The 21,671-nt window shown below is 56.8% G+C and overlaps 1 protein-coding gene across 1 annotated transcript; it reads right to left on the bottom strand.

Annotated features, from left to right (window-relative positions):
• Positions 1–9,321: 9,321 nt before the first annotated feature.
• Positions 9,322–18,817, bottom strand: LOC143691895 (Fc receptor-like protein 2). Its single transcript, XM_077191932.1, is given in 13 exon segments — positions 9,322–9,472; positions 9,785–9,921; positions 11,679–11,766; positions 11,883–11,935; positions 12,594–12,706; positions 12,775–13,038; positions 13,128–13,239; positions 13,241–13,356; positions 13,359–13,397; positions 13,897–14,134; positions 14,373–14,620; positions 14,709–14,729; positions 18,787–18,817. Coding segments are annotated over 13 exon segments (1,611 nt in total).
• Between the last annotated feature and the right edge of the window lie 2,854 nt (positions 18,818–21,671).

Below are 21,671 nucleotides of genomic sequence, written 5' to 3'. Positions count from 1 at the left end.
TATGCCACATGGGAACACAGAGGGCTCAAGCCATAATGCGTCTCCCTGGCAGGGGGAAAAAAGGCACCGAGACCCTCAGGTGGGGGACAAACCTCTCCCAGAACTGACTCACAGAAGCCTGGTCTTTCCCCAGCATCCCTGCAGGGGATGTGGCTGCTCTGGGAGGCGGCCCCTTCTGGGCACTCTCCTCTCCCAGGCTTTTTCAGCCTCCTTGGCCGTCCCTCAGTGACGAGCCTCTGTGGCCCATGACCACAGGGACTGCCTGGAGCACAGGGCACAAATGCCGGGGACAGCGGGGACAAGGGGGTCTCACCTGGCCAGCAGAGCCATGGCATAGTGCTGGCTGTCAGCACACAGCAGCGTCTCCCAGGCACACTTGCGCTCCATAGACATCACCACGTGCTCACACCGCAGTCGGCAGAGCAGAACCTTCATGGCCTGCGCTGCAAACCTGTGTGCAGAGCAAAGCCCAGGTCACACTAGGAGCGCTGGCGCTGGCCACAAGGGCATGGCAAGGACAGGAGGACTGGCACCTGTTAAGCGTGATGGGAAGGCGCTGCTCCTCCTGGCACGCTCCCCAGAAGCTAACAACTTCCTCTGCTGGCGGCTGCTGCGTAGTGATGACAATATGGAAGAGCAGTGCCAGAAAGAGTTGCTCAGAATAAGGGATCATGGCCTTGAGCAACCCGGGCACCTGCACAGTCACCAGAGCTGCCTGCAAAAGAAGCAGCCAGAGACAGCACTCAGTGCCAAGGTGTCCATGGGGCAGGGCCCAAGGGCAGATGCAGGAGGAGCAGCGGGCCTGGTGCCCCCTGAGCCTGCCCCTAGCCCAGCTTTCAGCCCAGTGACTCCGGCACTGAGAGCACTGAGAGCTACTGCAGAGGCCACCTGGCGGCCCTGAGCATGGGCCCAGAAACTCACAGCCAGGGCAAAAACGTCCCTGTCGTCCCCATCAGAGGCGCATGTGCTGTGCAGTGGCCAATCCTCCATTACACGGACCAGTGTTGGCAGCACTTTCTCCATTGTTACTCCTGACGAGCCAATGCTTCTCCATATCTTTGCAGCAGCTCTGTGGGATCAGATCTCTGTGTCAGGGGCATCTCAGTCACAGTACCGTGCCCTGTGCAGCTGTGCGAGTGCAGGTGAAAGAGCCCCGGTGCCCTGGGGGGCAGGGGGGAGCATTGGCAGCAGGCTCGGGAAACAGAGGGGCCCGAGGCTCCTGGACCTCTCTGCCTGTCCGGCAGACCGACCCCATAGCACAGGCTGCGCAGGGCCACGGGCCCTAAAGGCTGCTGAGCCCTGAGCTCTCCAGGCACGTGGGCCCCGTACCTGTCACATGTTGGGGCACAGCGCAGGAGGGTCAGCACCACGTCGGCAGGGTGCTCTTCAGCCAGCCTCACAATGTGGCTGTGCAGCCTGGCATCCACAGTGCCATGGGACAGTAGAGTCTGGTGGATGTTTCTTACCATGGCCGGCACCTGGAGGAGGCATGGGGGAGATTTGGAGTGCTGTCCAAGGGAGCAACTTGCCCAGCTTCCCCCAAGAAGTGCTTCCCTTCCCGCCACACTCTGCTGGCCTCTAAGGCTGAGGGGGCCCAGGGACCATGGCTTGAGGGGACACACCATCCTGGCAGGCCTCCAGGCCCGGCCCCAGGCTGCTTACCTGCTCCTGAGAAGGAGCAGCACTGTCCTCCAAAAGATCCTTAGTGGGAGCATGAATCCCAGTGAGAGTGGGCCCGCTGCCAGTATTTGAGATGTCCTCAGTCTCGGCGGTGTTGCTGTTTGTCACGGCCACATCCTCACTTGCTGCCTTGTCTGCCTTTGCCCTGTCCTCGTTCATTGCAGCCTCAGAGTCTTCTGAGCGCTCAGCCCAATCTGGGTTGACATCAGGCTCTGCCTGGAGCTCGGTCAGCCCCGAGGCAGGCTGGGCTGTGCCCTCAGCTGCTGTGGGGCTGATCTTTCTACGTCGTCGAATGTGCAGCAATTTCCCAAACATCTGCAGGAGAATAAAGGGCAGGGAAGCCAGGCATGCTCCGTGGCATGCTCCAAGCCTGCTGCTGGGCTGAGCAGGGACAGCAGGCCCAGCCCAGCTGGGGGTAACTGCAGGTACCTTCAGGGTTTTGCGCAAGCAGCCACGGCCGGCTTCCTGCTCTTGTGTCTTCTCCAGGGCTGCACCTGGCAAAGAGCGAGCGCAGCCAGAGCTGAGGGGCTGCGGGAGAGGCCGGAGAACACAGCCCAGCCCTGCGCTCCCCAGGCAGGGAGAGCCCCGGCATGACCCAGGCGATGGAGCGCGGCCACTGTGGGGTGTCTGCTCTGCCCCTCGTCCATCCTGTCCATGGGCATGTCCCCAGGGCATGGGATGGGATGGCATGGGGCCAAGCTGGCTGTAGCCATCAGCCCTGTGGCCCAGCTCTGCTACTCACCATCCTGCAGCGTCTGGATCTACTCCGGGTCTTCAGGCTCTTGTACTGGGGCGGCTCCAGGGCTTCTTTTCTTTCCCCCCTGAACACTTTCAACAAGCCAGGCAATCTGGCTGCCATGCCAGAGTCTGTTCTTGAGGGCGCCTTCAAGAGAGATGCCTCAGGATATCGCCAAGTCAACAACTGCACTTGTGCCTTCAAGGCACCTGTGACAGACAAGCCTCAGGAAGGCTGCAGGACAGCAAGTCCTGCACTCTGCTCTTGAGGGCTCCTGCCACAATGACAGGAGACTCCTCCTAAGCCATTCAGGTGACCAAATCCCACCATCTGGACTTGATGGCGCTGGCCGCAGGGATGGCAGACGCCTCGGAAAAGCTCCGAGTCACAGAGTCCCGCAGGCTGGCCTCGAGCTCAGCTGGAGGAATAACGCTGCGGAAAAGCTCCGGCTGAGACGGGAACGAGCGAGCTGTGCGGGGGCTCCTCACGGCACCGCTCTGTCCCCTTCTGTCCTGTCGCCTGTTCCGAGCACCCGGGTAGGCTTCTATTTCCCACGTGTCACAAAGGGCCCTTGGTCACCGGCTTCCATTCCATGCAACGCTGACCCTGCTGCAGCGTGCCAGCCAGGGCCCTTGCACACACTGCCGCCTGCCCCGGGGCCGCCCCCAGCCCGGCCATAGTGGCCCAGGCTGGAAGCAATCCCTGCGCCCACGTGTCTAAGGCAGCCCCACAGGATCTCTTGCAACTGCTCCAAACATCAGCAAATGCTGCCCTGCTCTGTGGGCTCGGGCCAGTTAAGAATCCTCACTTCAGGAAAGCTTTACTTCCCATTGCTCAACTCAAGGACTTGCAAAAGTTGCAAACTTCTCCAATGAATAGCCATGAGAATGGGAATGCTTTGGAAGTTTCTTCCCATCTCAAAGCAGCAACTCCTTTGCCTTAACATCATCCACTGCAAGTCACTTGACCAAACATAACACTACACAGAGCCAAAAAGAAGGCCATTCTTTGATTGGCAAGTGCTTTTCCAAGAACGGATTATAATCTCCTCATTCTCTTAAAGGAATAAAAGCTCTCAAGAAATGAAAGACCACTCAGTGTTACAAGAGTAACCCAAACAAATGAGTAGATGGCAAAAGGGCTAATCCTCCCCCAGTACAGATATCTAAGTGGCTAAGAAAGTACAGCTTTCCCCTCTTGTTCCCTGCAGGAGAATCAGGACCAGGAAAAGAAATAGTCACAGAGATTTTTTCTGCCCTCCAGAACCAAAGCTGTGCCAAAGCACAGATGCTGCCTTCAAAGGGACTCAAATTCAAGCCCAGACCTCTCACCTTCCAGAAAACTCCTTCCCCAAAACCCACCCCCCAAACACCCCCACAGAAGCCCTCAACAGCCCGCCAGGACCCCCAGCTCTGCCCGTCCCTCCGCAGAGCTTTCCCAGCCTCCAGCGGGGCCCCTGCTTCCCTGCACCTGCCGTGGGATGGCACTCAGGAGGATCTGCTCCAAGGCCTTCCCTGGCTTGGAGCAAAGCCAGCCTGCCAGGCCTATGGTTCCTGGGTCATCCTTGCCAGCCAGCCTTCCCGTGCACGGCTCTTCCATGGGCACATCTGCGCTCAGCTCGCACTTCTCCACTCTGGCAGGCCTGCTGGGAAAGGATCCAGAGCAGCCTGGCAAGCTCTTTCTCCAGCTCCTTCTTCACTCTTGGGGGAGCTAGAACATCCCACAGGAAAGACACTGCTGCCACAAGAACTGGGTGGCATCAGGCAGCTCTGGGGAGACCCCTCAGCACTGCTGTATCCTGAGGGAACGCTGCTGGCCATCCCCTGTGCGTATCCGCAAAAGCTTCAAATCAGCTGCCTCAGCTTCCAGGGCCTCTCTTGGCCAGCATCCTGATGTGGATGCAGGGCTGCTGCCAGGCACCACTGGCACCCAGCGGGACAGGACCGGCTGTCTCGTGTCCACGCAGCAGCCCTGACACACAGCCAGGGCCATGCCGAAAGCAGACAAACGCTCCCGGCTCAGCAGAGAGGAGCAAGGAGCACTGGGCTGCTCTCAGCCTATCTCAGCTGGGCTCACTCCACCACACACCCCCATTTTAAGGCTGGCTGATGCCCAGCTGCCAGAAATCCCCGCCTTGTTCTCTCCAAGATGCACAGGGTGAGCCAATGAGCAGGACACCTTGGGAGGCCTTTTCCTAGGCCAGGGACACACCAAGATCAGCCAAGACTCTCCGCGTTCCCTGGCCCATACATTGGAGCTCTGTGCTTGCCCCGTGCCACAGCAGCTCCAACCAAGCAGGAGGCAAATGCATATTGCCAAGAGTTGAAACACAGCAGACAGGAAAGATGTGAAAAGTGTGTGTGTAAAGGCCTTTTAATTCACAGCTCTCACAGAGGGGTAACACACCCTGCTGCAGGTGCTTGGGTTGGTTTCCACAGGTCCAGGCAGATGCCAAACCTACACTTCACTGCCTTTTCCCTGCCCCTCTGCCAAGTTCAACAGGCCTCACGGACTGAAAGGAGCACAGAAGAGAGCCAGAGGGGAACACTCACACTTGCCTCACTGGGAGCTCCCTGGGAAGCTCTTTCCTTGAGAAGCAAGCCCCTTTCCTCCAAAGGCGTTTCCCCAAATGTGCAGCTTTCCTAGGGAACACCAACACACCCTTAAGACAAGCTGGCAAGGCTGAATGACTTCAGGTCCTTTCAGGACAGGCACTCCAGCTCTAGCTCCTATTCCCCCAAGTGAGTTTCCAGGCGGAGTTTCAGACGTGCAGCTCCAGGTCCTCTACAAACACAAGCTGCCCGCTGCCTCTTCACCTGCCTCAGCTCCTGCCTGCGCTCACAGCACCAAAACCAGGCTGTTCCTGGCCAGGGACCAGAGCCCTGTTCCTGCAGGATGCTCTTGCCAGCACCTTCCAGGACTCTGTGCTGTGCACACAGCGCTTTTCATGCCCGCTTCCAACAGGCTTTGGAACACAGAGCACAACCTGGCTGGCTCTGCCACCTGCACAGCCCAAACACAGGTGGAGGAAGAAGCAGCAGGGGCTGTTTTGCGGCCATGCCCAAGAGAGACTGGAAGGGTGCCCTCCCTCTGCTCTCCCTTGGTTGGCTTTCTGCCTGGGTCTGAGCCTGGGGCTGCCATTCCTCACTTGTGGGGACCAGAACCACAGCCGGGATCCCGGCACTGCCTGACAGCGCTCCGGGCACTGCCTGTCACAGTGAGGGTGGCTGTGACAAACCTTTGGGTCCCCTGACTTCAGGGTGAACGTGGTGCAAAATAGGAGAGAAGGAGAGGGAACAATGGAGTGCCCAACAAGGAAATTACTTTTAATGAGAAATAAAAATGGGAACTATGCTTAGGACCAGAACACAACATAGGGAGAAGCTCCAAGGGCCACAAACAAGGAAGAGGTAAGAATATATAGTCCTGGAGGTGGAACATTCTAGAAACCATACTATATATGGAACACATGTAACCAATAGGGGAGTGGAACTTGGACTAATGAGCATAACTACTCCAAAGGCTCTTGGGAGGAGATCTGAGGCTTGCCCTGATTTAGATGAATGTTTCCCAGACCTTGAAGATCAGGCTTGGTTTGTTTGGTATGAAGTCCAGCTGACCCTATGCCTTAGTTTGGTTGACTCCAACATCTTACTCTTTTCTTGTAAAGCTAGAAATAAAAGTAAGGGAATCTTGTAGAATTCCATAGACACTGCATTTCTTGCAGTGTTAGGAGAAAAAATGCAACTTTATGGTCTCATTTTTCAATGGAAGACTTCTGAGAAAGATCCTTTGTTAATCACACAGTGGGTTTTTCTTCCTTATAGGTCTCCAAAAACAATTTTTACAACAATGGAGATGACAGCTGAAATCATAATTAGAGCCAGAACGAGATTGCTAACGATGGCAAGCCAAGATTTTGTATTTATTTATTTACCTGTGAAAAGGGTTGATTGGGCTTTGCAAAATTCAGACTTGCAAATTGCATCGCTAAATTATTCAGGTGTTTGTTCTATTCATTACCCAGGCCACAAATTGTTGCAAGCTAAATTAAGTTTTAGAGAAAAACCCATGCTAAGTGAGGAGCCTTTAAGTGCTATAATTCTTCTCACTGATGGAGCAGGGAAAACACACAAATCAGTAATAGTATGGCAAAATCAAACAACACAAACATGGGAGTCAGATGTTCAAACTATAGAGGGCTCTCCTCAGATTGTTGAACTGGCTGCAGTAGTTTAGAGCATTTCAGCTCTTTTCAGAACTTTTGAATTTAATTACAGATTTATCTTATGTTGCTAGTATTGTTAAAAGAATAGAAGGATCAGTTTTAAAGGATGTCACAAATGATATTGTTGGCTTTCATGTCTTTCTACAATTTTGACACTCAGAACTAACCAATATTTTGTCTCTCATATCAGGGTTCATTCCTCACTTCCAGGATTCATGGCAGAAGGAAATGCGAGAGCCGACAAACTGACAATGGTTTTTTCAAACACTTTGCCAAACATTTTGAACAAGCAAAACTGAGTCATGCTTTTTTCCCATCAAAATGCACAAGCACTGGTGCCAATGTTTGGCACGAGCATGATTAGCACAGATCAAAACTGCACTTTTGGCAGCTGCAAAGGCACATGAGAGGCACAGACGTCAGGAATTTTCAATCCCCCCATTTACCTTCCAATTTCTCATGGAATAACGGCATTCCAGGCATTGGGAATTTTGAATGCTCCAGCTGCTCTCCCCAATTCCCATTAGATAATGGCTTTCCGGCCATGAGGAATTTGAATCCTCCAGCTCTCCCTCCAAATTCCCATGGAATAATGGCATTCCAAGCATCAAATCCTCCAGTTCCCCTCCAAAATTCCCTCCAAAACTATGGAATAATGGCATTCCGGGCATAGGAATTTTTGAATGTTCCAGCTCCTCTCCCAAATGCTCACGGAATAATGGCATTCAAAGTGTTGGGAATTTCAAATCCTCCAGCTCCTCTCCCAAATTCCCACCAAATTCCCATGGAATAACAGCATTCTGGGTGTCAGGAATTTCAAATCCTCCCATTCCTCTCCCAAATTCCCATGGAATAACAGCATTCTGGGTGTCAGGAAGTTTGAATCCTCCAGCTCCAATGTCATATTCCCACCAAAACTGGAGAATGGGATGACTGCATTCCGGGCACCAGGAATCCCAAATCCTCCAGCTCCCCTCCCAAATTCCCATGGAAAAATGGCATTCTGGGCATCAGGAAGTTTGAATCCTTCAGTTCCCTTCCCAAATTCCTATGAAATAATTGCATTCTGAGCATCAGAAATTGAGAATCGTCCAGTTCCCTTCCCAAATTCCCATGAAATAACTGCATTCCAGGCATTGGGAATTTCAAATCCTCCAGTTCCCATCCAAAATTCCCCCCAAACTATGGAATAATCGCCTTCTGGGCATTGGGAATTTTGAATCCTGCGGCTCCCTTCCCAAATTCCCATGAAATAATGGCATTTGGGGCATGGGGAATTTGGAATCCTTCAGTTCCCCTCCCAAATTCCCAAGGAATAAGGGTATTCTGAGTGTTGAGAATTTAGAATGCTCCAGTTCTCCTCCCAGATTCCCACCAAAACTATGGAATAATTGCATTCTGGGCATCAGGAATTTCAAATTATTCAGCTCCCTTCCCAAATTCCCCATGGAACTCCCATGGAATACTGGCATTCTGGACATTGGGAATTTTGAATCCTGCAGCTCCCCTCCAATATTCCCAAGGAATGAAAGCATTCCAGGCATTTAGAATCCTTCAGTTCCCTTCCCAAATTTCTATCAAATTCCCATGGCATGGGAAATTCCCATCAAATTCCCATGGATTTCTCACCCTTGTGTACTGTCGCTACTATGAATCCAGAAAAGGTCTCAGGAGGAACATGGACATATTTAAAAGTCCCAAAGCTCGAAAAATGTGTTACATCTGTTTGCCAGATGTCATTAGGTTTCAACCCTGGTGAGTTTGTACCTAACATTTGTGGCAAAGAAAGAGTCTGCTGACACTGTGAGCAAGGATTCGCTACATCCCATGCTTGTGGCAAAGTCAGATGGAATTGTTTTCCCAGTGCTCGGGCATTTTGATGGTAGAAATCATGAGAAAGTTTGGCCTGCCCTAACTTTTGTGGTATAGTGACTGTCATGGCGAGGCCATCCGCCTTCACATCACCTTCCAGTGCAGGTCCAGGCAGAGGGGTGTGTGATCCAAAGTGCAGAAGGTTGTATTGCTGAGACCTGGGAAGTGAAAAGTTGTACAGAGAGGGTAATAACAGAAAAAGAACTTTGTTAGAGACTTCCTTCAGGAATGAGTGCTGAATTCTCTCAATGATTCCTGTACCATAAAGAGAATCACAAACAATGTTAATACAGCCCGGGGACATCGCAGGGACAGCCCAGGGCATTCCCGGGGTCTTCCTGGGAGTCATTCCCAGGGATATCCCCGGGACAGCCCGCGGACATTTTGGGGACATCCCTGGGACATCCCGAGGCATTCCCGGGGACATTCCCATGACCATTCTTGGCGACATTCCCAGGGACATCCCGGGGCATTCCGTGGATCAGTAAAATCAGGATCAGGAACAACGGGATCCAGAAAATCAGGATCAGGAAAAGTGGGATTGGGAAAATCGGGACTGGGAGAAAGTTGGGATCAGAAAAGTGCCATCAGGGAAAGTGGGGTCGGGAAGAGCAGGATCAGAAAATTTGGGATTGGGAAGATCGAGATTGGGAAATTTGGGATAGGGAGAATTTGGCTCAGGAAATTCGGGACCAGGAATAGCGGAATCAGGAAAATCAAGATCAGGAAAAGTGGGATTGGGAAATTTGGGATCAGGAAAAGGGGGATCAGGAAATTTGGGATTGGGAAATTGGGGCTCAGGGAATCAGGAGATGCCCTCAAAAGCCACGTCCTGGTGGGATTTGAGGATCCGCAGCCGATCCGCAAGCTGCCGCGGAGGCTGAGCCTCCTCCTGGATCCGCTGGAATTCATCGGTGCCAATGATGAGCGAGGCCAGGGGTCGATCCCTGGGAATTCTGAGGGACATGGGCCAAGATCAGTGACAGGGGAAAAATATCCCAGATTTTGGGGGGAAAAACCACCAGATTTTCAGCCAAAAAAATCCGGGTTTTTTTTTTAATATCCTGAATTTTGGAGGAAAAAAACCCCTGACTTTTCAATGAAAAAATCCTGAATTTTGGGCAAAAAATTCCTAAATTTTGGGGCAAAATATCCTGAATTTTCAGTGAAAGAATCACGAATTTTGGGGCAAAAAATCCTAGATTTTGGTGGGGGAGGGGGGAAATAGCAAATGTTGGGGGGAAAATGTTGGATTTTGGGAGCCTCACATGAGCTCCTGGATCAGGTCCCTGGTGATGACTCGGATACTTTTGGGTTTGTCCCAGAGCGAGGGCAGCGCTCTGGGGGCAGTGGTGACATTGGTGACATCATGGAGCAGCACGATGGGGCTGGAGCGGCCCTCGGGCTGTGGGAAAGGATGGGGTGAGACCCCAAAATCCCCTCCAAATTCTCCCAAAATCCCACAAAAATATCCCGTAAAAATCCCCCCCAAAATACCATAAAAATCCCATGAAAATCCACCAAAATCAACCCAAAATCACCCCCAAACTCCTCAAAATGCCTACAACCCAAATTGCCCCAAAATCCTCCAAATCACCCCAACATCCTCCAAATTCTGCACAAAATATCCAAATATCCCCTAAATCCCCCAAATCACCCCAAAGTCTCCAAAATCTGCCCAAAAATCACCCCAAAATCTCACCAGACTTCCCAAAAATCACCTCTGAATCACCCTCAAAATACCTTAAAATCACTCCAAAACCCCTCCTAATCCCCCAAATGACCCCCAAAATAATCCCAAATCACCTCAAAATGCCCTCCATATCCCCCAAATCACCCTAAAATCTCCCCAGATCCTCCCAAAATCCTTCCGGTGCCCAGATCCCCCCTCCCCAGCCCTGCCCGGTTCCCCTCCCGGTGCCCCCTCGGTGCCTGACCCCGCACCCGGCGCTCCCCGGGCGGGCTCCGAGCCCTGAAGCTTCTGCGGAGCCTCCGCCGAGCCCGGGAGGGAACGGGGGGGTCAGGGGGGCCCGAGGTGTCCCCAGGAGGGTTTTGGGGGACCCGGGACCCCAGGGTGTCCCCGGCATGGAGGGAGACGGATCCCGGGCAGGGGTGGCTGTCGCGTGTCGCCATTGGGGGATGCGGATGTCGCGATTGCCGCCAGGCCCGGCCATGGGCAGCGGCAGCGGCTGTCGCGAGATGGCCCCAACGGCCCCTGGCGCGAGCGGTGCTGTCCCAAATATCCCCAACAGCCCCAGAGGCGTGGGGGGATGGGGGATCGGGGGGTCCCAGAAAGGACGGGGTGAGATCCCAAAATCCCCCCTTGGGACACAGCGACACCGTCGGTCCCCGCAGCCCAGGACAGTCCCGGCTCTCGCAGTGCGATGGCAGCCGCGACCGGCGACAGTGACCCGAGGCCGAGACTCCGCTCCCGCAGCGCCGGGGGCTCCTCCCCGGGGTCCCGGTCCCCTCCACCCTCCCGATGCCCCCGGCCGGGGCTCCGCAGCAGCTCCGGGGCTCAGACGCCGCTCGGGGAGCGCCGGGTGCGGGCTTTGGGCACCGGGTGGGGATGGGCTGAGCTGGGGTGGGCCCGAGGGGCTCGGCAGATGCCGGATCGGTGCCCGAGGTGACGTGGCGGCACCGCCACAGGTGCCCGAGCCCTTGGTCGGTGTCACCCCGAGAGGGGACAAACAGAGAGCGGCAGCTCCTTCCCCGCTGCGGGGCAGGGGTGAGGGAACCAGTTCGGAAATGCCCCAATTGATCATTTTGTTCCTGTCCCCAATGGACTGAGGGAGCCCCAAAAGTCCTGCGAATCCCACAAGGATCTGCTCAACAACCTGACTGGGACCCTCCTTAATCCCGAGCTTGTCAGGCAGAGCTGAACAAACAAAAACCATTTCTCCCAGTTTAATCACAAAGCTGCATTTTGGGTCCTATAAGAGGGACAGGGGTGCTGTGCCCCCTGGCACTGGGGGAGGGAATGGGGAGCCCCTGGGAGCCCTGGGAGCACTGGAACGAGGAGCTCTGGGCAGCCCCACATGGGAGCCCCCCACTTGTGGGCAACCCCTGAGTATGGGAGCACAGGATCCGGGGGGGGAACACACGGGGAGTGCCCTGGGGCAGGGACCCCCAGTGCCCCCAGTGCCCCCAGTGTCACAGCACGCTCTCGTAGTCACAGGGGTCCCACTGTCCCTTGTGGGGTCCCGACAGCTCCGCGTTGGTCACCTGGGGATCCCGAGACGGGGCAGGGCTGGGGGACCCCCGTGGGGGCTGTGAGAGTGACTCCGGTTGTGGGGACTTGGGTGAGGGGGGGGTGACACCCGTGGGTGACGTGTCCTTGTCCCCCCAAATTCTCCCACTGCCCACTTGGTGCCCATGATGTGGGTGTTGAGCACAGCCCTCTCCTCCAGTGAGAGGTCCTGTGGGGATAAGGGGGGGTCTCAGTAGTCTGGGGAAGGGAAAAGGGGAGTCCCAGCCCAAGCCCCGACTCACCTGTCCTGGAGCTTCCTGGGTTCTGCAAGGGAAAGGGGAGGGGGTGACCGAGGGGACACCGGGACCCCTGAACCTTCCTGGGACCTTGCAGCTCCAACCACCCAGGGGACCCCCAAATCCCCACTGAGCCCTGATTCCCACCAGATCCCTGATTCTCCCCAGACACTCTGAGCACCCCTGAACCCTCTGAAACTTCTGCACCACCACAGGGCCCCCAACACCCCCAGTGTCCGCAACCCTCTGAGCCCCCAGAACCCCAAGCCTGGCAGAGAGGAGCACCCCAAAACTCCCCCAGGACGCCAGAAAGATCCCCCAACATCCCTGCACAGACATCCAGGAGCTCCCCAAATCCTTCAGGAGCTCCCAGTGCCACCCCAATGTGACACAAAGCCCACCCAGCGATGACACTGGAGCCCAACCAAGACCCTCCAAATTGCTCCCACATCCTCCAGGACCCCCAGCCGAGGTCACTGCAGGCTCTGTGTCCCCCAGCTCAGGGGCCCTGGGTGCTGCCAAACTCTGCCACCATTCCGGGGCTTCCCCTCACTCCAGGACCCCCATCCCACCCCATTGTCACCCACCCACATGGTGCCACCAGGGACAGCCCCTGATGACAGCCAGGAGCAGGAGCAGGAACAGGAGGGTCCTGCTGACATTCACAGCCACTGCTGGGGACAGAGGGGACACATTGGGGTCACCTGGAACCCCGGGGGTCCTGAAAACACTGGTGACCCCGTGTGACCCGCCCTGAGACCCAGGGTGTCACCTCCAGGGCTGAGTGCCCAGAACACACGGTGCCCGTCCTGTCCCAGCTGGTTGGTGGCCACGCACTGGTAGGTGCCCCAATGTCCCACATCGATGTCCCTGAGCTCCAGGAGGGGACCCTGGGCCACCTCCTGCCCGTTGTGCAGCCAGGTGAAGGTGACAGGGGCTGAGGCCACCTGCACAGAGCAGTGCAGGGTCACAGGGACACCTGCACGCACCTGGTGTGACAGGGGACCAGGGGTGATGGTGGCATTGGCCACAGGCACTGTGGGGACAGAGACAGGGTTGGCACAAAGAAAGGTGGGATGGGGGTGTCATGGGTGGGGTCACTCCCACCCCAGGGGTCCTGCTCACCCAGGACAGTGACATTCAGGGGGTCACTCTCGGCCTCTCTGTCCCCGTTGCTGACCCGGCACCGGTACTGGCCGCTGTCATTGTCCCCAGCCTGGCACAGCTCCAGGCAGGGGGCTGGAGCCCAGAGGTGCCCATGAGCCCTGCTCGTGCCAGGAGAAGGACAGCGGACCTGTCCTCACAGCCACCGTGCAGCTCAGCACCAGGCTGTCCCCAAGTGCCACCTGTCCCCCGGGGGCTGTGCTGACAGGGACACCCCCAAGAGCGGGACCCCTATGGGGGGACACAGGAGGGATTGGGGACCCAAGGGGGGTGTGGGACACGGGAGGGGAAAGAAGGGGATTGGAGGGGAGCAGAGAGGATCCCAGTGAGCAGAAGGGGACCCTAGGAGGCACGCTGGGACCTGGGGATAGTGGCGAGACCCTGTGGAAAGGGGGAGAGACCCAGGCAGGGATGGGGAACCAGATGAGAGACTGAGGAGCCTCAGGGAATTATTTGTGGTTCAGAGATTGGAGGACCCAGGGAATGCAGGGAGACCAGAGGGTGGAGCAGGGACCTTGGAAGGGGTGGGGAATCCAGGGAGGGCTGGGGAGGACAAAGAGAGGGATGAGGGATGTGCAGGGGGAACTGGGCAGTCATGGGGGAAACCAAGAGGGACTTGGGAAATTTGGGGTGACCCAGAGAGGAGTAAAGGGAGGGATGAAGGATTCAGGCAGTGCTGGGGAAACCCTCAGAGGATGTCGGGCTTCCCTGTCCCCATCCTTGCACTCACTGTGCACTGTCACTGTCACCTGCTCTGACTCTCTCCACTGTGACACCACCCAGCCCGTGCAGTGGTAGCGGCCACTGTGGTGCAGCCGCAGGGAGGACAGGGAGAGCTCAGTCCTATCATGGAGCCCCTCCAGTTTCTTCCCATCATGGCAGAAGTACACATCCGTGAGTGGTTTGTTCTGCCAGCTCCGGCAGCACAGTGTCACCGTGTCCCCCTCCAGCAGCGCCCGTGCTGGCACCTGAGCACCAGCCAGTCTGGGGGACAGAGGGGTCCTGTCACACCAGGGCCATCAGGAGGGTCATGATGGCACCAGGAGGCACCAGGAGCCGCCCATTGTGAGAGAGAAGTCTCCATGCACAGGGATGCTCTGGGATGTCCCCAGAGCAGGGGACGGGCTCTGGTCACACCAGGAGGTGACCCATGGAGGGGAGCCCACCCAGAGCCCTTGGGGTCCCCATAGGAGCCAGGCTGGGGACATCCAAAGCCCCCTCACCATGTAAGACTGTCACCGTAGGGCTGTGCCCGGTGCCAGGTCTGTCACACGTGTAGGTGCCACCTTCGGTGACAATGAGGTGGTCACGTCCCTGGTGCCCCCAGCGCTGCCCGTCCTTGTAGCAGGTGGTGGCACCGGCGGTCCCCGAGCCCTGGCAGGTCAGGGTCACCCGGTCCCACAGCACCACCGGCCTCCAGGGGGGCTCCACCAGGAGCTGGGTGGTCTGGGCACCTGTGGGTGACAGGGGACACCAGCCTGCCAGGGCCAGCATGGGGCTGGGGACAGTGGGGTGGGGCCATGGCATCCCCTGAGGACTCACCAGCAAGGCCGAGGGTCTGGGCTGGAAGGGAGAAGGGACAGGGCTGGGTGGGGGTGCCACCATGGGGACAGAGGCAGAAGGCCACGGGGTGTGGGGGATGTGCCCAAAGTGTCCTTGTGTGACATGGACCCCTCGGGGACAGGGACACTGCAGCCACCCCTTGCTCAGGGAGGACATGGGGACACTGTGGGCACCCCTGAACTGGGGATGTCACAGCCACCCCCTGCTGGCACAGGTCACCCCCACCTGCCCCATGTTGCCTCCCCGAATCCCTGACCCCCTGTTATTGTCCACACATTCCTGTCCCCCTTCCCCTGTCGCCAAAGCCACCCCACGTCCCCAGTCACCTCATGCACTGGTTCTGATGGCCTTGGGGACCTCTGGGGACCCCGCAGCCCCCCTGTGCCCCCTCCCCTTCCTATCCCTGGGGTGTCAAGCCCATGCCTGGGGCACTCACGCCACAGGAGCAGTGCCACCTTCCCGGCCATCTCGGTGTCCCCAGCCATGTGCACTGGCTGTCACTCGCCAGGGTGGCTGTCCCCTGGGTGGTGGCTCTGTGGACAAAGGGGAAGGAAGCGAGGTCAGGTCTTGTCCTCACGTGTTGGTGGCCCCTGGTGGGGGCAGGGTGGCACAAGCACAGGATCATGGGGATGTGGCTGTGGGGACAGGCTTTGGGCAGGTTGGGAACAAGGTGGTGACAAGGCTGGGTGGGACACAGCGGGACATGGGGTTCCCACGAGTGGGGGATTTGGTGGGTTTGGGGACCCAGGTATGGGTGTCCAGGAGAATTGGGGGGTCCCAGGGATGGGAGGGGACTCAGGGATGGGAGTCCCAGGGGAACGTGGGCTCCAGGGATTTGGGGTCATGGGATGGGGATGCTGGGGGAATGGGGGTCCCTGTGGGAATGGGGGTCCTGGGAGAATCAAGGTCCTGGGGGAAGGAGGGTTTCAGGGGATGGAATGAACAGGAGAGGGTTCCTTGGGAATGGGGTCCTGGGCCATGGAGATCCTGGGGAATGGCATTACTGGGATAGGGGTCCCAGGCAATGTGGGACATAAGGAATGGTGCTCCCATGATTTGATTTCAAGGGGAATGAGGGTGCCAGGAATAGGCAGTGGCCTTGTGAGCCCCTGGGTCAAAGCTCCTTCCCTGGCTGGCTCCAGCAAAGTCCCCTCAGGGTGCTTGTGGTTTGGGATCATCACCCCAGGCCGATTCCAAGAAGGTCGGGTCTGTGTCCCCATAGACCTCAGGGAGTCTTCCCCTCTTTATTTCCACTTCCATAATTTTACCCCTCAATTTCACAACCCTCAATTTCGTGCCTTGATGATCCTGTGGAGGCCCTGAGCAGGGAATGGAAGGGGGAAACCCAGGGTGGGGGAAGCAGGGGTGAGGGGTCTGCAGGGAAGGCTGGGGAGGCTGTGGGGGATGGGGGTGCCCAGCTTTTACACCCCCAACATTTTCAGTTTCTCTCTCCTGCAGAAGAAGGAAGAGGCTGTTTGACACATTTGTCACGGGGGAGAGGGCAGGGGAAGAGGGGCAGGTTCTGTCCTGGGGGGGCACATCCAGGGGGCTCCTGTCCTGGGGGGATCCTGTCCCAGGGGGGACACATGCTGGACAAGGGGCTCCTGTCCTGGGGGACAGCAGCTCCGGAGGGATCCAGACTTTTCCATTCTTGCTTGTCCCCTGCAGGATCTGTGCCAGCAAGAGCAGCTGGGGACTGGAGCCCTAGGCAGGAAGGAGCTCCCAAACTCCTGCTCCTTGAAGCCAGTGGCCATCCAAGGGTGGGGCCCAGCCATGGCCCAGCCCCACTGCACAGGGATGGCCATTGCCCAGCCCTGCTCTGCCCAGCCCCAGGTGGCAGCCAGCACCTGAGGGTCCCCCCTGCCCCCTTGGCTTTGATTCTGGCAGCTTTAGAGCTGCTGCAGAGGTGAGAATTCTGTGGGGGGAAAAAGGCCCTGCCTGTGGTTGGTTTGCTCAGCTCTGCAAGAAGCACAAAACACAAAGAGAGCCCAAGCAGTGGCTCTGAGAGGGCCTTTGATGGTTTTTAGAGCAGGGCTGGCTGGAAACCCCCGCCTAGAGGGGCAACTGTGGGGGAACCAGTCTGGAAATGCAGCAATTGATCATTTTGTCCCTTGCAGCAAGTTCTGAGAGAGCCCCAAAAACTCTGCAAATCCCATAAAAATCTGCTCAACAACCTGCCCGGGTCCATCCTCCTACCTGTGTCAAGCCTGCAGCCCTTTCTAATATCATGGGAAGAACATTTGGGTTCTGGTTTGGCTTCCAGATAAGAGGTAAATGTGTGAAAATATCAAGCAGGGGGTCAGCCCTGCGGCCGTGGTGGGGCTGTGGCGAGTGACCCTGTGTGGATTCCAGGTGGCCCCAAAGCTGCTCCATTCCTGCCCTCCTCATCTGAGTGAAAGGCTGAGGGTTTGCAGGAATTGTGGGGTAAAGCCACCAGAGGTGCTGCTGTGGACCCGAGACCTGCCTGGGGTCAGGCTCTGCCTTCCTTCCATTCGGGATCATGGAGAGCGGTCGCGGGTGTTGTGCAGGGCGTGTGCCTGGCCCCGGGACACTGCTACGCTGCCAGTGGGCACTGGGATCCAACCTGCTGCCTTGGCGGCTTCTGCCCGCTGCCGGTGGTGGTGCTGGGACTGATTGGTGGCCGTGAGTTGCAAAAGGAGCGATTTGCCCTCCTCCCTCCCGCCCGAGGCCGCCATGGCCCCTGAGGGGATGGAGCTGGAGCGGGGCGCCCCCTGCTGGCCGGGAGTGCTCCCTGCAGCGCCCCCTGCTGGCCGCGGTTATAACTGCCACAAAAACCAACAGCGCAGAGCTGGAGCGAAAGTTCTGGGTTTGTGTTGTTGGTTCTGTTCTGCTTTATAAATATCTCGGTAAAGAGCTGTTATTCATTCTCCAACACTTTGGCCTGGTGTCCTCATAATCTTGGAAATTAAAAAAATTTTAGACAGAGGTCTTCTTTCCATTCCAGGAACGTTCCCACTTTCCTTGACAGATATTTCTCATTTAAACGAGTTGCCATCTCCTGGTTTCCAGCCTGGATGTGAAAGACACCCCAAGAGGAGACACGGTCATGGACTTGGCCACCTCATGCTCAGCCTTTTAAGCCAATTGGGCCCCCAAGGGCCCTCTCCCCAGCTGGCACTTCTCGTCACCTGGCCACTCAGGAGCTGGCTTTGGCAGAGCATCACACTGTCCCTAGTGTGCCATGGCTGACAGACTGATGGACAGCCAGGGCCTTGTCTCACCAAAAGCAAGGCCTGACCCACCCCTGCCACACACAGATGTTCCAAAATGTCTCCAGACATCAAACTTTTCCTGTATCTGACATCCCACCATGTATCATGGCCTGATCCCAACTGCCCTGGAAAAAAGGAAGCTCTGGAACCCCCACAGGGCATTTGTGACATCCTCGTGTGGGGAACATGGCAGAGGCAGTGTTTAGGACAGGGGACTAGAGAATCCAGAGCCTCCTGAAGGCCGCTTTGGCCATCAGAGAAAGGAAGATCCAGGACTCTGCCAGTTTGGGGGAAATATCTGAGGTCTGTTCCTTTTTGGGCTGTTTCTCTGGAAATCTCTGTGTCATAGCCACCCATGTACCACATCCCTGTGGCACATACACCTTGGGGACAGGGACACTGAGGCCACCCTGGGCTGAGGCAGAACACCCTGGGCACGGGGACACCACGGACACAGCCCATGCTGGCCCAGGTCACCCCCACCAGCTCATGATCCCATCCCCATGATCCCATCCCCATGGCCACATCCTCACGGTTCTTGTCCCCTTCTGTCCCTGCATCCCAGTTCCCTTGTCCTTATCCCCAGAGCTACCTGAGCCCAAAGGTGCCAGTCCCCACATTCCTGTTCCTACATCCCCATCCCAAAATTCCTGCCCCTGTTCCTGTCCCCAAAGCCACCCTACATCCCCAGTCTCACCAAGGTCCACTGTGGGTAACATGGACTGGCACTGCTGGCATTGGGGACCTCAGGGGACCCCACAGTCCCCCTGTGCCCCCTCCCCTCCCCATCCCCAGGGTGTCAGGCCCGTGCCAGGGGCACTCACCCCATAGGAGCAGCGCCACCTTCCCGGCCATCCCGGTGTCCCCAGCCATGTGCACTGGCTGTCACTCGCTGCTCTGGCCACGGCTCCCATGGCTGGTGGCTCTTGGGATGAAGGGCAAGGAAGCGAGGTCACGTCCGTCCCCATGTGTAGGTGGCCCTTGGTGGGGGCAGGGTGGCCACAAGCAGGGGACAGGCTGTGGGCAGGGTGGGGACAGGATGGGGTCAAGGCTGTCCCTGGGTCGGTGGGACATGGGCTTCCCAGGATCAGTGGGGCTCAGGGGTTTTGGGGAGCCAAGGATGGGTGTCCAGGGGAATGGGGGGTCCCAGGAATGGGATCCCTGGAGAATGGGGGTCCTGAGGAGGGGGAGTCACAGGGTATGGAGCTGCCATGTGAATGGGGGTCCCCAGGGCTGGGGGGACTCAGGGATGGGAGGCCCTGAACAATGTGGGCTCCAGGGATTTGGTCTCATGGTTTTGGTTTGCTAATTTGAGATATTTTGGTTAATGTATTAAATAGTGTAGTGGGTTTAGTGTTGGTTAATTATTAGTGCATTTATGAGAATGTATTTATTTCTTTTTTGTTTTGAGATGAGACTAGGAAAAAGTTAAAGTATGTTTAAAACTTTAAAAGGGTATATAGAAAAAATTATTAATTGTAATAAATTGTAATAGTAATAAATCCCTCATCAGGGGATTGGTGTGCCAGGGATGGGGTGTAGGGGAATGGGGGGATCTGGGAGAATTAAGGTCCTGGGGGAAAGGGGGATTTCAGGGGATGGAATGAATGGCAGAGGGTTCCTTGGGAATGGGGTCCTGGGCCATGGATATCCTGGGCAATGGCAGCCCTGGGATGGGGGTCCCAGGGAACGGGGAGACAGAAGGAATGGGGGTCCCATGGTCAGCTACCCAGGGGAATGAGTTTGCCAGGGATGGACAATGATGGGATGTGCATGTGGGTCACAGCTCCATCCCTGAGTGCCTCAGATTTTGGGGTGACCCAGGGGCTAGCCCTGCCTGCTGGGTGTCCTGTGATTTGGAGGGGGGGGCAACAAGAGGGGATTCAGAGGTGCTCTGAGTCTGTGCCCCTCCAACCCCCAGGGGCATTTTCTGTTCTTCATTTCCATTTCCTTCCTTTTATCCCTCAAATTCACAAACCCCCCAGTTCATGCCTTGATGATCCTGGGGAGCTCCTGAGCAGGGAATGGGTTGGGGGAAGCCCAGAGTGGGGGAAGCAGGGGTGAGGGGACTGCAGGGAGGGCTGGGGAGGCTGTGGGGGATGGGGGTGTCTGACAGTGCCCTCCAACACTTTCACTTTCTCTCTCCTGCAGCAGAAGGAAGAGGCCGTTTGTGCTGAGTGTCACATGGGGGGGGGGCGGGTTCTGTCCTGGGGGTCACATCCAGGGGGCTCCTGTCCTGGGGGGATCCTGTCCCAGGGGGGACACATGCTGGACAAGGGGCTCCTGTCCTGGAGCATGGCAGCTCCGGGGGTGGGGGAGTCCAGACTTCTCCATTCTTGCTCGTCCCCTGCAGGATCTGAGCCAGTAAGAGCAGCTGGGGAATGGAGCCCCAGGCAGGAAGGAGCTCCCAAACTCCTGCTCCTTGAAGCCAGTGGCCATCGAAGGTTGTGACCAGCCATGGCCCAGCCCCACTGCACAGGGATGGCCATTGCCCAGCCCTGCTCTGCCCAGCCCCAAGTGGCAGCCAGGACATGAGGGTCCCCCCTGCCCCCTTGGCTTTGATTCTGGCAGCTTTAGAGCTGCTGCAGAGGTGAGAATTCTGTGGGGGGAAAAGGCCCTGCCTGTGGTTGGTTTGCTCAGCCCTGCAAGAAGCACAAACCCCAAAGGGAGCTCAAGCAGTGGCTCTGGGAGGGCCTTTGATGGTTTTCAGAGCAGGGCTGGCTGGAAACCCCCCCTGCAGAGGCAGCTGCGAGGGAACCAGCCTAGAAATACAGCAGTTGATCATCTTGTCCCTTTTCCCAAGGACTGAGTGAAATCCAGAACTACTGCAAATCCCAAACTGATCTGCTCAAAACCTGACCTGGACCTCCTTCTTGAACAAAACCAGCAGACTTTTGGAACCTCTCAGAAAGAATGTTTCAGTTCTGTTGTAGCATGGGTCCCTACCAATTAATAATTAGCACTGACTCCATAACTCCAGAAGGCTGATCTATCGCTTTACTGTACTGTAGTTATTAAGAAACTCATTGCCCTTGGACACAGTCCTATACAGCTTTAACCTAATTGGTCCTTGGAATTAAAACACCATCACCAGTGGCCAATTAAGAAATCACCCACTGGGAAACAAATCTCCATAACACATTTCACATGTTCACAACAATGGGTGCAGCAAGTGAAGATAAGAATTGTTTCTCATTCTTTTCACTGATCTTCTCACAGCCTTCACCAGGACAAGGCCTGGGAAAGTTGTGCTTGCTGATCTCTGTGACCAGAGAGGGGCTGCCACAGGGTTCTGGCTCAGCTGTCAGACAAGAGGGAAAAGTGTGGAAATATCAAGCAGTGGCTGTGCCTGCGGCCGTGGTGGGGCTGTGGGGAGTGACCCTGTCTGGATTCCAGGTGTCCCAAAGCTGCTCCATCCCTGCCCTCCTCACCTGCACAGGGCACAGGGAATAGACAGGGCTCTGCCCCGCCCCTGCCCCGCCCCTTCCAGGGTCCCCCTCCACTTCCCGCAGCTGTGGGGGCCTTACCCTGGCAACGCTCGGTCCCGACACATCGTGACAGTGGCTTCGGACACGCTGCCACAGTCGGTTCGGACACCCCGAGTGACCGTCCCGGCACTCGCAGCGCAATGGCAGCTGGGCCCCTTCCCGGTGCTCCGGGACCACCATTGCGGTCCCTCCTTTCCGCAGACCCCACCGCAGGGTCTCTG

Source organism: Agelaius phoeniceus, chromosome 31, assembly GCF_051311805.1.
Source record: "Agelaius phoeniceus isolate bAgePho1 chromosome 31, bAgePho1.hap1, whole genome shotgun sequence".
NCBI lineage: Eukaryota > Metazoa > Chordata > Aves > Passeriformes > Icteridae > Agelaius > Agelaius phoeniceus.
Note: the sequence above shows the minus strand (reverse complement) of the source record. Positions and strands in the feature narration are given on the sequence as shown.